The following is a 13,257-nucleotide window of genomic DNA, read 5'->3' as shown; positions in this document are numbered from 1 at the left end:
ATTTTTAGTGCAATTGATCTAAAAGAGGTTTAATGAAATTGTCAATGAGAGGGGAAAACCCACGAAAACTAAAAATCCATATCTTCTATTATTGACCAGCCCACAAAATCTACGCATTGGGTCTGCCTAAATTATTCTTGGCATCTCAGGAGGTTCTATCTGAAAGATTAAGGAGGAAAGTTAAATATTAAAAAGTGAAGTAGTATGTATGTAAGAAATACATCTTGATCTTCTTGAAGAGTTGTGATACGGACCCAGGGGAAAAAAGGTCTTGGGTCATGGAGAATCCATTTAACATCTTTATTTTATTTTAATTCAAGAAGAAGCTGTTGCAAACTATTGACTGCAGAGGTTGTTCCAGAACATTTAGCTCATCCTTCTTCAGATCCAGTCCTAATTTTCTCTCCATCTCCTCTCTAGGAAGAAGGTTCTTGCTTTCCATTTTTCGTACAGTCTAGTTAGTATAAAAATGTTTTCCTGCAAGAAGAGATCCCATGTTTTCCTGGCATATACAGGTAGTCCTCGATTTACAACAGTTTGTTTAGTGACCATTTGAAGTTACAACAGCACTGAAAAAAGTTGAGTTGTGACAATTTTTCACGCTTATGACCGTTGCAGTATCCCCATGGTCATGTGATCAAAATTCAGATGCTTGGGCACTGGTTCATATTTATGACGGTTGCGCTGACAAGCAAAGCCAACGGGGAAGCCGGATTCTCTTTGACAACCGTGTTACTAATTTAACAACTGCAGTGATTAAAAGTTGAAAAATGGGGCAAAAACTCCATTAACAAATTTCTCACTTAGTAACGTAAATTCTGGGCTCGACTGTGATCATAAGTCAAGGACTACCGGTACTGTACCTATGGGTAGTCCTCAATTTATAACTGGAGACTTAGCAACCATTCAAAGTTTTGATGGACCTCCCCAAGACGACTTATGATCCAGATTCAAAGTTCTAACAAATTACCCCCGATTAACATGATCCCATATTGGGCACTTGGCAACCAGCTCACGTTTATGATTGTTTGCAGTATTCCAGAGATCACATGATATATGTGTGTGTGTGTGCGCGCGCACGTATGTACCTGTTTGTGTGTGTGTGTGTGTTTATGTAGGTCTTGGCATATTTGGGTCTTTTCCCGTGTAAGGTTGAGAGTATCTTGGCGACGTTTCGACAAAGTCTCACTCATCATCTTCAGGCTGGTGCTTTCGGCTTTGTGCTTCTGCGAGCAATTTTTGTTGTTGTTAGTTGTGTCCGACCCATCGTGACCCCATGGACAACGTTCCTCCAGGCCTTCCTGTCTTCTACCATCCTCTGGAGTCCATTTAAACTCATGCCTACTGCTTGTGACTCCATCCAGCCACCTCGTTTTCTGTCGTCCCCTTCTTCTTTTGGCCTCAATCTTTCCCAGCATTAGGCTCTTCTCCAGTAAGTCCTTCTTTCTCATTGGTTGGCCAAAGTATTTCAGTTTCATCTTCAGGATCTGGCCTTCTAAAGAGCAATCAGGGTTGATCTCCTCTAGAACTGACTTGTTTGTTCGCCTTGCAGTCCAAGTGACTTGCAGGAGTCTTCTCCAGCACCAGAATTCAAAGGCCTCAATTCTTTGGCGCTCAGCCTTTCTTATGGTCCAACCTTCACAGCCATATATTGCAACTGGGAAAACCATAGCTTTGACTATACGCACTTTTGTTGGCAGAAAAGTGCGCTGTCTAGATTTGCCATAGCTTTCCTCCCCAGGAGCAAAGTGTCTTTTAATTTCTTGGCTGCAGTCCCCATCTGCGGTGATCTTGGAGCCCAGGAAAATAAAATCTGTCACTACCTCCATTTCTTCACCATCTATCTGCCAGGAATTGAGATATATATATATGTATGTATGTATATATATGTCATGTGATCTCTGGAATACTGCAAATGTCGTGTCCCACCCCCACTCTGACGAACGAGTCAAGGAAGTCCGTAACAAACTTGGCAACGAAGCCTCTGCAGCTTGCCAAGTTCCTTCGAGGTTTATCAGGGCAGGCAGGAGTCCAAGTTGTGACTTCAGCGATAGGGTCCGATATCAGCAAACTAGCTAAGACTTTGCTTGACTCAAGGTTGGAATGCCAAAAGTAGGTCCTTTATATAGGCTGTGGGGTGTGGCTCCATGACTCAGCATTTATCCAGGCCTGCCCCACCCTTCCTTCTGCTGGCATCGCCTCTCAGATCTCCAGAAGCGAGGGGCCACCAAATCTGAATTGTCTTCAGCTGGATCTGCTGCCAGCATCTGGGAAAGGGAGGGGTCAGAGGGAGTAGGCCCGGGTAATTCCACCACCTGGCTGGCTTCCTGCTCTGAAGGCTGAGCCAAAGGAACACACGCTGTATGAGTGAGGTTTATTGGGCTTCTCCTTTCACTCCTTGAATCCTCTCCGGGCATGGGGCCAGGGCCGGGGGCTGGAGTCATGACAGGCCGTTCATCTTCATTATCAGACTCGGAGTCTGATAAAAGGCCCGGTTGGAGACGGGAGGGGCCCGGCTGAGGAGAGGAGGGAGGACGAGTCACAACAGCAAACAATCATAAACATGAGCTGGTTTATATATATTACAGCTTTTACTTCTGGTTTCCAACAAAAACAACAACAACCCAAAAACCACCCATTGCAGACAATGAATTTGCTTTAATACTGCAGCTTTTGTTTAACGACAGTAGCAAAAAAAGGTTGTAAAGTCAGGTGTGGTTACAGGGTGTCCTGCTTAAAGACCAGGCTGATTTACAACTGTAATCCTGGGCTCAATTACAGTCGTAAGTCAAAGACTGTTTGTACTGTCATTCTAATTAATATGTTATCATCTAAACTTACCAATTCATGCAATTTCCTTTAGGCTACCTTTGCTATCTATATAGACAGGTGGAAATGGCTTTAAGATCTAATTTTCAGAAAGCAGGGAAACACTGTTACTAGCCTAAGTGGAACTTGCCTCTCAAAACACAGGTGAGGGTGTGTGTTTTTTTTTTAATTTAACAGAACAGAGTTGGAAGGGACCTTGAAGGTTTTCTACTCCAACCCCATCTAGGCAGGAATTTAATTTCAATCAATCAGAATAGAGCTGGAAGGGACCTTGGAGGTCTTCTAGTCCAGCCCCCTGCTCAAGCAGGAGATCCTATATTATTTCAGACAAGTCCAGTCTCTTCTTAAAAACCTCCAGTGATGAAGCACCCACAACTTCTGAAGGCAAAGCTGTTCCACTGGTTAATTGTCCTCATTGTTAGGAAGTTTCTCCTCAATTCCAGGTTGCTTCTCTCCTTGATTAGTTTCCATCCAGTTTCTTATCCTGCCTACAGGTGCATTGGTAAATAAATTGACCCCCTCCCCTTTGTGGCAGCCTCTCAAATACTGGAATACTTTAATTTAATTTAATGGAAGGAGTTTTCTAACATTGAGAGCTGTTCAGCTTTAAAAAGTAAAGGTAAAGGTTCCCCTCGCTAGTCGTTCCCGACTCTAGGGGGCGGTGCTCATCTCTGTTTCAAAGCTGAAGAGCCAGCGCTGTCTGAAGACGTCTCTGTGGTCATGTGGCCGGCATGACTAAACACCAAAGGCACACGGAATACTGTTACCTTCCCACCAAAGATGGTCCCTATTTTTCTACTTGCATTTTAACGTGCTTTTAAACTGCTAGGTTGGCAGAAACTGGGACAAGTAACAGGAGCTCACCCCATTACGTGGCACTAGGGATTCGAACCGCTGAACTGCCGACCTTTCGATCGACAAACTCAGCGTCTTAGCCAATGAGCCACCGCATCCCTATTCAGCTCTACAATCCCATTATTATCTTGAGTGGTCTTGTCATTTCCCTAACAGTTGAGACTGAGCACCTGTACTACTCCAGACCCTGCTGGACTCTAATCCCCATCATCCTTGATATTCACTGCCTGAGGCGAATGTTAGCGAAAATACAGCAACAACTGGAGAGGCCAGGTTTCCCCACCTCAGCTCTACAGGAAGAATTTGCAAATGCGGGAAAAGAGAAAACATCCTTGCCATGAATTCTTCCATATGGTTTAGCTTTGGATTGAAAACTTTATTTTAATAGCCTTCTTTTGAATGACAGATTGGAAGCCGGAGGGTCGTACGTCCATGAAAAAAACAAACCCTTAAGTATGTTGGAATACAAAAATTTCTAGTATACACTGGAAATTTTTAAGAAAATGTTGGATAGCCATCTGACTGAGATGGTGTAGGGTTTCCTGCCTGGGCAGGGGGTTGGACTAGAAGGCCTCCAAGGTCCCTTCCAACTCTGTTGTTATATTATATTATATTATATATTATATAAGAACCGTGATGGCGAACCTATGGCACGTGTGCCCAAAGTAGCACGTGAAACCATGTCGCCCAGCACACGCGGCTTTGTCTGTTTGTCTTCTGGGTTTCTAGCGTGCATGTGCGCGCAATGATCACCTGTCCCTCACATGTGTGGCAGTGCCGAAAACCGGCGGGCGCATAAGCGCTGCCCCACTGATTGTCAGGTGTGCATGCACACCAGAACCCGGAAGTATGGTTTTCCAGAGTGCGATCTCTTCGCATGTACGGCAGTGCTGAAAACTGGCCTGTGCATGTGTGCTGACCAGCTGATCATCGGGCGCGCACGCATGCTAGAACCCAGAAGTTTTGACTTTTCCGGAGCATGGCCCTGACAAGAGCATGTGCGCACGTTTCCACGTGACCTACTCGGCAGTATATCACTGGTATAGAAGCACCTCAGGAAGACTGCTAATTTAGCTCCTTGACATGCTACTTTTCAATGAGCATGGAGATTTGGAATTATTTTATGGAAAAACCTCCGTGTGATCTCTCCTGCTAGGAACAGTTTTATCACTTCTATTATTCATAAGAGCTAAGGCCACCGTTTCCTTGCCACAGGCATTTGGGCCTAGTGAGAACTGATATTTTACTACTAAGTTGCCCATTACACAGCTTTTCCCCGGGATGAGTTCTTTAATACTTCATCCTGCACTGAACCTGCACAACATTTATTCCTGAGTGGGTTCAGCAGACAGAATTGTGAGGTTTTCAGGCTGTAACCTTGTGTGAGCGATAAAGGAAGCCCCCACAGTCTGTGTGTTAATCACAGTTTTCTCCTGCGTTGATTCACTTGGGTTTAAGAAAATAGGGTCCTGAACTGAGGATTCTTCAACAGTCGGAGAGTACAGGCTCAGTCCGTTGTGAGTCCTGCTGTGTCGAACGAGGTGTGACCTGCGGTTGAAACTTTTCCCACAGTCCGTGCAACCGTACGGCTTTTCTCCCGTGTGGATTCTTTTGTGCCTGGTGAAATGAGACTGCCAGTTGAAGCTCTTTCCACATTCGGGACATTTAAACAGTTTCTCCTCCTTCTGGAAAAGCGAAGGGTCACTGCAATTTTTCTCGCGGTCCAGGCAGGCAATCGGTCGGCCTCCTGAAAGGACCACCTGGCGTGTGTTCATGATGCTTTTAAATAAGGGGCTTCGAGTGTAGCTGGGCTCTCTGTCTGGACCCTGAAACGGGGGTTCCTCTGCCTGGGTGCCTTCCTGTGGATTGATTCCAGTGATTAGGAGGGAACAATGGCCATAGTTTGTCTCGCTGTTGGGCCATTCATACAGCTGGTCACCTACTTGTGTGGGCCTGCTGGGGTTCAGCCCCGCAATAAAGATCGAACTGTGGCTGTAGTCTTTTTCACTGTCGGAGCTAGGATACGCCTGGCCCTCTGTGTGGGTCTGCTGGTGGGGACTCAGCCCTGCAATAAAGAGTGAGCTGCTGTCATAGACTGTCCTGCTTTGTAGCCCTCCACGTGGCAGGTCAGCTAAGTGGGTTGCCTCGTGAGTGCTGAGGTGCGATTTGCGATTGAAGCACTTCCCGCAGGCCGAGCATTTGTACGGCTTCTCTCCGGTGTGAATCCTTTCGTGCCGCAGGAGTTCGGAGGTCTGGCTGAAACTTTTCCCACAGCCTGAACAGGAATAGGGCTTCTCTCCGGTGTGGATCCTTTCGTGCCGCATCAGTTTCGCCGACTGGTTGAAACTTTTCCCGCAGCTCAAACAGGGGTAGGATGAGTGGTGAGTGGTCTCGTGCCGAGCCAGGTTGGATCGGAGGCTAAAGATTCTCCCGCACTCCCCACATCCATACGGTTCCTTCTCCACGTGGGTTCTCTGATGCCTGTTCAGTTTGGATTTCTCGATGAAGCTTTTCTCGCACTTGCCGCACTTATATGGCCGTTCCCCAGTGTGGGTCCGCTTGTGCGTCACCAGATGCGACTTCCAGTTGAAGCTTTCTCCACAAACAGGGCAGATGAACGGCGTCTCTCCGGTGTGCAGCCGTTTATGCGCCAGAAGAGACGAGCTCTGGGTGAAGCATTTCCCGCAGTCCGCGCAGGAGTAGGGTTTCTCCCCCGTGTGGATGTTCTCATGCCGAATGAGGGTCGAGGCATGGCTGAAGCTTTTCCCACAATCCGAGCATTTGTACGGCCTCTCTCCCGTGTGGGTGATCCCATGTCGGATGAGGTCGGACCTGAAGCTGAAGCTTTTTCCGCAGTCAAGACAATTGTAGGGCTTTTGTCCCGAGTGGGTCCTCTGATGCCGGTTACGATTCGACCTTTCGGTGAAGCTTTTCCCGCAGTGGACGCATTTATAGGGCTTCTCGCCCGTGTGGATCCGTTTATGGGCCAAGAGGTTGGAAGCCTGAGCGAACGTCTTCCCACATTCATTACAGGTTCTTGGGATCTTGGATCTGCGCCTGGTCTTTCCAGGTGCACCTTGGCCCGGAGGCTGGGGGACTTGGGTGTAAGCCGCAGAGCTGTCTCTTCTCTTTGCTAAATGGTGTTGACGCTGCCTCTCTGGGTTGAGATGCTTCACGGTTGGCTCTCTTGCTTCAAAAAACAAGGACACTGCTTCATCCACTGTGTCCGGGGATGTTCCAATTTGTTGATTTTGGTGATCGTTTTGCCCTAACACACCTTCTTTCTTCTCGTGGATCTGCCCATCACCTGCTAAATAAAACAAACAAACAAACAATTGGTATATGGACATAATCTCAGCAGGCTGGCAAAGAAAATCTTTCCAGAGGAATTAATTGTTGCTAATCTGTTTCTACAAATGTTATTTTTCAGGATGTGTCCTTGGTCCCCAGGGCATTTACCATGTGGGTTGCATTTCTTAGAACAGTCACACTGATTTTTCCCAGATTGGATATTATAGTTTTTTTCAGTGAGGGGGTCCTTGGTGCTCTCTGAGCTTGGTTGTTGGTTTTTTGCAGATGTTTCATTACTAAAACTACGTAACATCAGTGTTTTCTCATTCCACCTTTTATAGATATTGCCAGTAGTAATTTTCATCCTGTTTTTTAGTTCCAAGGAAATTTGGCTTCTTGGTTCCATAATAGATCGGTCAAAAGCTTAAATTAGGAGCAGATGATGTACAATTTGGTAGTTCAATGTTTCTCACGTTCAGTTATGTTAAGACATGGGGACTTCAACTCCCAGAAATCTCCAGCCAGCATGAGCTAGCTGGGGATTTCTGGGAATTGAAGTCCACGCATCTTAAAGTGGCCACGGTTGAAAAAGACTGATCTAATTAGAATTGCAGAAAAAACAATTGCTACCAACTTGCCTTCCACTGAGGACCTGTATACTGCAAGAGTCAAAAAGAGGTCTGTGAAAATATTTACAGACCCCTCACATCCTGGACATAAACTGTTTCAACTCCTACCCTCAAAACGATGCTACAGAGCACTGCACACCAGAACAACTAGACACAAAGAACAGTTTCTTCCTGAACGCCATCACTCTGCTAAACAAATAATTCCCTCAACACTGTCAAACTATTTACTAAATATTTACTACTACTATTAATCTTCTCATCGTTCCCATCACCCATCTCCTTCCACTTATGACTGAATGACTGTAACTTTGTTGCTTTTGATTTATATTGATATTGTTTTCTGATTGCTTATTTGTACCCTGTGACTACCATTAAGTGTTGTACCTTATGATTCTTGATGAACATATCTTTTCTTTTATGTACAGAGAGCATATGCACCAAGACAAATTCCTTGTATGTCCAATCACACTTGGCCAATAAAAAAATTCTATTCTATTCTATTCTATTCTATTCTATTCTATTCTATTCTATTCTATTCTATTCTATTCTATTCTATTCTATTCTAATTTCATTTCTAGTTAGTGCCACCTACCATTCTCCTGCATGCCACTTTCATAGAGACTCCTTTGACCTACATCCAACAACAGTCCTTGATCCTCTGGGAAATACATAGCAACTTCTTTGAAATTCACCGGCATCTGAAAGACAAAAAGCACCATCCATTCAATCTTTGCACCATTTCTCATGTTGAGATCCACTTGCCTCTAAAAAATTAAGGCTACAGAAGCATGAATTTTCAGAAGCGGTAGTTGCTTCATAAGTCTTTGAAAATCTGGCTCTATTCTCAAGTCTGGCATTAAACTGCATTTTGGACTTTGCAAATCACCAATTTCTTGGAATGGGGCATCTGTAAATCATCTGTAGAACTTTGCCTTCAAAGTTCACCACTGAGCCAAGGTCGCGCGGTGGTTAGAGTGCAGTACTGCAGGCTACTTCAGCCGACTGCTAGCTGCAGTTCAGCAGTTCAAATCTCACCAGCTCAGTGTTGACTCAGCCTTCCATCCTTCTGAGGTGGGTAAAATGAGGACCCAGATTGTTGGGGCCAATATGCCGACTCTGTAAACTGCTGTAAAAGCACTATGAAGTGGAAGTCTAAGTGGTATTGCTATTCCCCAAAATCGCTTATCAGTGTTATCAAACTTTGAGGACCAATTGTAAGATCCTTCTTACAGCATCGTCATAACTTTCAGTGGTCATTGAACGAATGGTCACAACTCAAGGACTACCTGTGTAATAAAAGAGGTATCATTGAATGACCTTTATGTCATTTCAATAGATTGCCACGTTTGGGAAAAAAGCACCTCTCATGTGCTTTCATGGATTTTCATCCCTACAGGAATTTTTTGAATGTTTACTGTACTTTAAGACAATTTGAATATCCCTATTGTGATGGGGAATGGGTTTGGAAAAACCACATTTACCTTATTTTGAGTAATTTGCTCACATTTGGGAAGCACTGCTACAAATCATCATCAGAAAGCCAGTTTGGCCTAGTGAGCCAGGCACCAGGCTCAAAACCAGGAGACTGTGGGTGCAGGTCCTGCCTTAGGCACGAAGGCAGGCTGGGTTTGGGCCAACCACTAGGAGGCAGTGAGTTCTAATCCCGTGTTTGCCACCTTCAGTTATTTATCAAAATAATAAAGGTGAAATATGAATAATCATTGTCATCATCCCTCGCAGACGTACTTAGCACCTCCATTGCACACTTTTTCTTTGAATCATTTTAGTGGAATGTAGTCAGTTGAAATAACAATACAGTAATCATAATGCATTAAAACGTAACTACAGTATAAAGTTATTAAAATGAACGTAAAAGGAAAACCCTATGTATTTCTAACAAAGAATGAACACAATCTTTTAATCTCACATTGCTCCATTTTTTTTCCTCATCCCTTTGATTTTTATTTTTTTTCCAGAACTTAGTGATGCTCCTTTCTGTAGGTGGATGATGTCATTTTGGCTGCATGAAGACCTACATTTAGAGCCTGAGTGAGCAATGCAAATTTAATTGTTTTTAGACTGTATTTATCTGTTTTTTAAATGCCTGTAAACCGCCCTGAGTCCTTTGGGAGATAGGGCGGTATATAAATATGAATAATAAATAAATAAATAAATAAATGCAACAGTCCTGGTATTTCGGAGAGTGCTATAGATCAGGGGTCTCCAACTTTGGTCCCTTTAAGACTTGTGGACTTCAACTCCCAGAGTTCCTCAGCCAGCTTTGCTGGCTGAGGGACTCTGGGAGTTAAAGTCCACAAGTCTTAAAGGGACCAAAGTTGGAGACCCCTGCTATAGATAGCAATCTACCAAAATAAACAAAAATAAGAGAAGGAAATCTATTTCAGGAAGGGTGACCTCTCTGTATCTACACTGTAAGCATTCCATCTTCATTCATTTAAAGGCTATGTGCAATTGGGTCAGTTCCCAAAACAGCTATGGAATACAGGTAGTCCTTGACTTACGACAGTTCATTTAGTGACCGTCTATGGAGATTCTCAGTCATCCAGGTCATAGTTGTCCCCCAAAGGTGCTTTTTCAAGAGGCAACAGGATTTTCTTTGTTTTTCCTTGAAGATGTTTCATCTTCTCATCCAAGCAGTTTCTTCAGCTCTGACTGGATGGTAGGGCGGAAGAAGCTTCTTGTATGAGAAGCGAAACGTCTTCAAAGAAAACAAGAAAGTCCAGCTGGCCTCTTGAAAAAGCACCTTTGCGTCATTTAGTGACCGTTCGAAATAACAGCTCTGAAAAAAACGACTTATGACCGTTTTTTACATTTAAAGCCGCTGCAGCATCCCCATGGTTACATGATCAAAATTGAGACACTTGGCAACTAGCTCATATTTATGACAATTGGAGGGTCCCAGGGTCACATGATCTCCTTTTGTGACCTTCTGACAAGCAAAGTCAATGAGGGAAACCAGATTCACTTAACAACTATGGTTGTAGTGATTTATTTAACAGCTGGGGCAATCAAAGTTGTAAAACGGGACACAACTCACTTAACAACTGTCTTAACAACAGAAATTTTGGTCTCAATTGTGGTTGTAAGTCGAGGACTACCTGTATTTAGTAGCATTTCACCTGCTCACAGGTTTACAGGAAAAAAAAACCCTGACATATAGAGCAGCAGTCACCAACTGGTGGTTCATGGACCACTGGTGGCCTGCAAGAAAATTTTGGTGGTTCATAGAAAAATTATTTGCATTTTTTATATGGCACTAAATTAGGGGTCCTCAAACTACGGCCCCTGGGACAGAAATGTGTAGTGAACGTTTGTGTTGCTGCATTGTCTCCCCCTATGGAGTCTTTTTGTGTGGGTCGGAGGGGGGCAGAAATTCCAAGTTGGGGTCTGCTTGAGCCTCCTGATGTGGGGCATTGGGCGAAGGCTGGAGGGAAGCGCCGCTGGTGGCGAAGAGCCGGAGGACCTTGTTCCAATGGGAACTGCATCATGGCCTGGAACTGGCTGACAATCTCAGCTCGCTGAGCCTCCAGGCACCGATACCTGGCCTTGCACTCCTGCGGGTCTTCCCTCTGCTTGGAAAGCCTAGGCTCCTAGTCCTCAGTGAGGTGCTTCTGCTGAGCCTCCTTCTCGTTCAGATTCAATTTGAACTGAGCCAGCTGTTTTGCCAATTCTGTCTCATGGTGGCTATTTAGCTCCAACAACTGCTTCCTGTTGGGGTCCTAAGGAGCCCGGGCGGGGAGGTGAGGAGTGGCTGGGAGGAGAGGGGCAAGGTGCCCTTTGATGTGAGTGACATCGAGTTGACCACACCTACCTAGCCACGCCCACCCAGCCAGTCATTAGGCAGATCACATTAGTGGTCCACGAGATTTAAAATTATGAATTTAGTGGTCCCTGAGGTCCGAAAGGTTGGTGACCCCCGATATAGAGATAGGTACCTGATCATTTGCCTAAAAATGTGGCCTGATAACACACTTTGACTGACAAAATCACACTTCCTTGTACTGTAGTTTTCCAAAACTACAAAACAAATCTTGCACATACACTTATGACCATCGTAACACCCCCTGTGGTTCATGTGTGATCACAAGTCAAGCATTTGGCACCAAAGCTTCCATTTATGACATGCTGTGGTTCAGAGATTGCAATTTGCAACTTTCTATTTTCATCCAAAGCTGGATTCACTTAACAATCAAATAATTCACTTAACTGCAGTGCTCCACCTTATGACTATGGTAAAAATAGTCATAAAGTCAGATGATACTCAGCTTACGACCATCTTAAATTATGATGGAAATTCTGGTTCAGATTTGTCTATGGAGATTACTCAGCCATCCAGATCGAGGTTGCCCCAAAGGTGCTTTTTTTAAAAAAGGCAATTGGACTTTCAAAAAAAAAAAAAAAACACCAGAAAGTCTAGTTGCTTCTTGGGAAAAAACAAACAAATACTTTTGGGCCTGGTTCAGATTGTGGTCGTAAGTCAAACACTACCTGCATTTTTTGCATGAGAAAATTTGTTCCATGTTTTTTTTGGGGGGGAAAGAGAAGTTTCTATAATTAAGAGCATCCCATAGCAAACCATGTAACTACCCTAATTAATTCGACATCGAAGATTAATCTACCAAACTGGCCAACATCTGGAGGATTTATAACGCCACTTTGTTGCAGACATGCAAACATCTTGGGATTTCACAAGCGGTTGCCAAATTCCAGAACAAAGCTGACCCTGATCTTCCTATCCAAAGTACGGTAATAAAAGCGAATTTGCCATATATGCTCTCTATATATTATTTTACATATGACAACGGCAGCTTGATTGGCATTTGCGCAATGTTGGAGAAGCTCACATACACCTTCTGAAGAGTTAATAATTACAAAAGTATTGGATTGCGCCGAGATGGACAAAATGACATGAAGTGAAAGGACAGACGGATTGGGATTTTTATGTAATATGGGAGAAAAGGGCCTCTGGTGGCTCAACAGGCTAATGCAGTCTGTTATTAACACAGCTGCCTGCAATTACTGCAGGTTCAAGTCCCACCAGGCCCAAGGTTGACTCAGCCTTCCATCCTTTATAAGGTAGGTAAAATGAGGACCCAGATTGTTGGGGGCAATAAAAGTTGACTTTGTATATAATATACAAATGGATGAAGACTATTGCTTAACACAATGTAAGCCGCCCTGAGTCTTCAGAGAAGGGTGGGATATAAATTCAAATAAAAAAATTTGTATAATTGGGTCAAAAATAGAAAAAAAGGGGAAATAATAGATTTAGTAAATTTATATAGAGCAGGGGTCTCAGCCTTGGCAACTTTAAGCCTGGAGGGCTTCAACTCCCAGAATCCCCCAGCCAGCAAAGGAGTTGAAGTCCGTCAGGCTTAAAGTTGCCAAGGTTGGAGACCCCTGATATAGAGTATAGGAAAATAGGAAAAAAGGGGAAATAACAGATAGTAGAATTAGTAAGATTTAGTAATTCTAATTAGAATTAGTAATATAATTTAGTAAAATTATATAGAGTATAGGAGAACACTAATGGGATGCTATGTAAATGGTCACAGTCATGCACAAGAGTTGAATAAAAATTGTTTAATTGTTAAAATTCAATAAAAAAAATTTTTTTAAAGCGAATTTGCGC

The 13,257-nt window shown here is 43.8% G+C and overlaps 1 protein-coding gene across 1 annotated transcript in view; it reads right to left on the bottom strand.

The window, feature by feature from the left end:
• Positions 1-73: 73 nt before the first annotated feature.
• Positions 74-13,257, bottom strand: part of LOC131190371 (zinc finger protein 585A-like) — a 53,734-nt gene continuing 40,550 nt past the window's right edge. Inside the window, exons 8-9 of the mRNA XM_058167691.1 lie at positions 8,197-8,302; positions 74-6,994 (exon numbers count right to left, since the gene is read on the bottom strand). Coding sequence (XP_058023674.1) covers positions 5,010-6,994; positions 8,197-8,302 — 2,091 coding nt within the window. The 3' untranslated portion in view covers positions 74-5,009. The remainder of the gene's footprint in view (positions 6,995-8,196; positions 8,303-13,257) is intronic.

This window comes from Ahaetulla prasina, chromosome 2 (assembly GCF_028640845.1).
Source record: "Ahaetulla prasina isolate Xishuangbanna chromosome 2, ASM2864084v1, whole genome shotgun sequence".
NCBI classification, from domain to species: Eukaryota; Metazoa; Chordata; class Lepidosauria; order Squamata; family Colubridae; genus Ahaetulla; species Ahaetulla prasina.
Note: the sequence above shows the minus strand (reverse complement) of the source record. Positions and strands in the feature narration are given on the sequence as shown.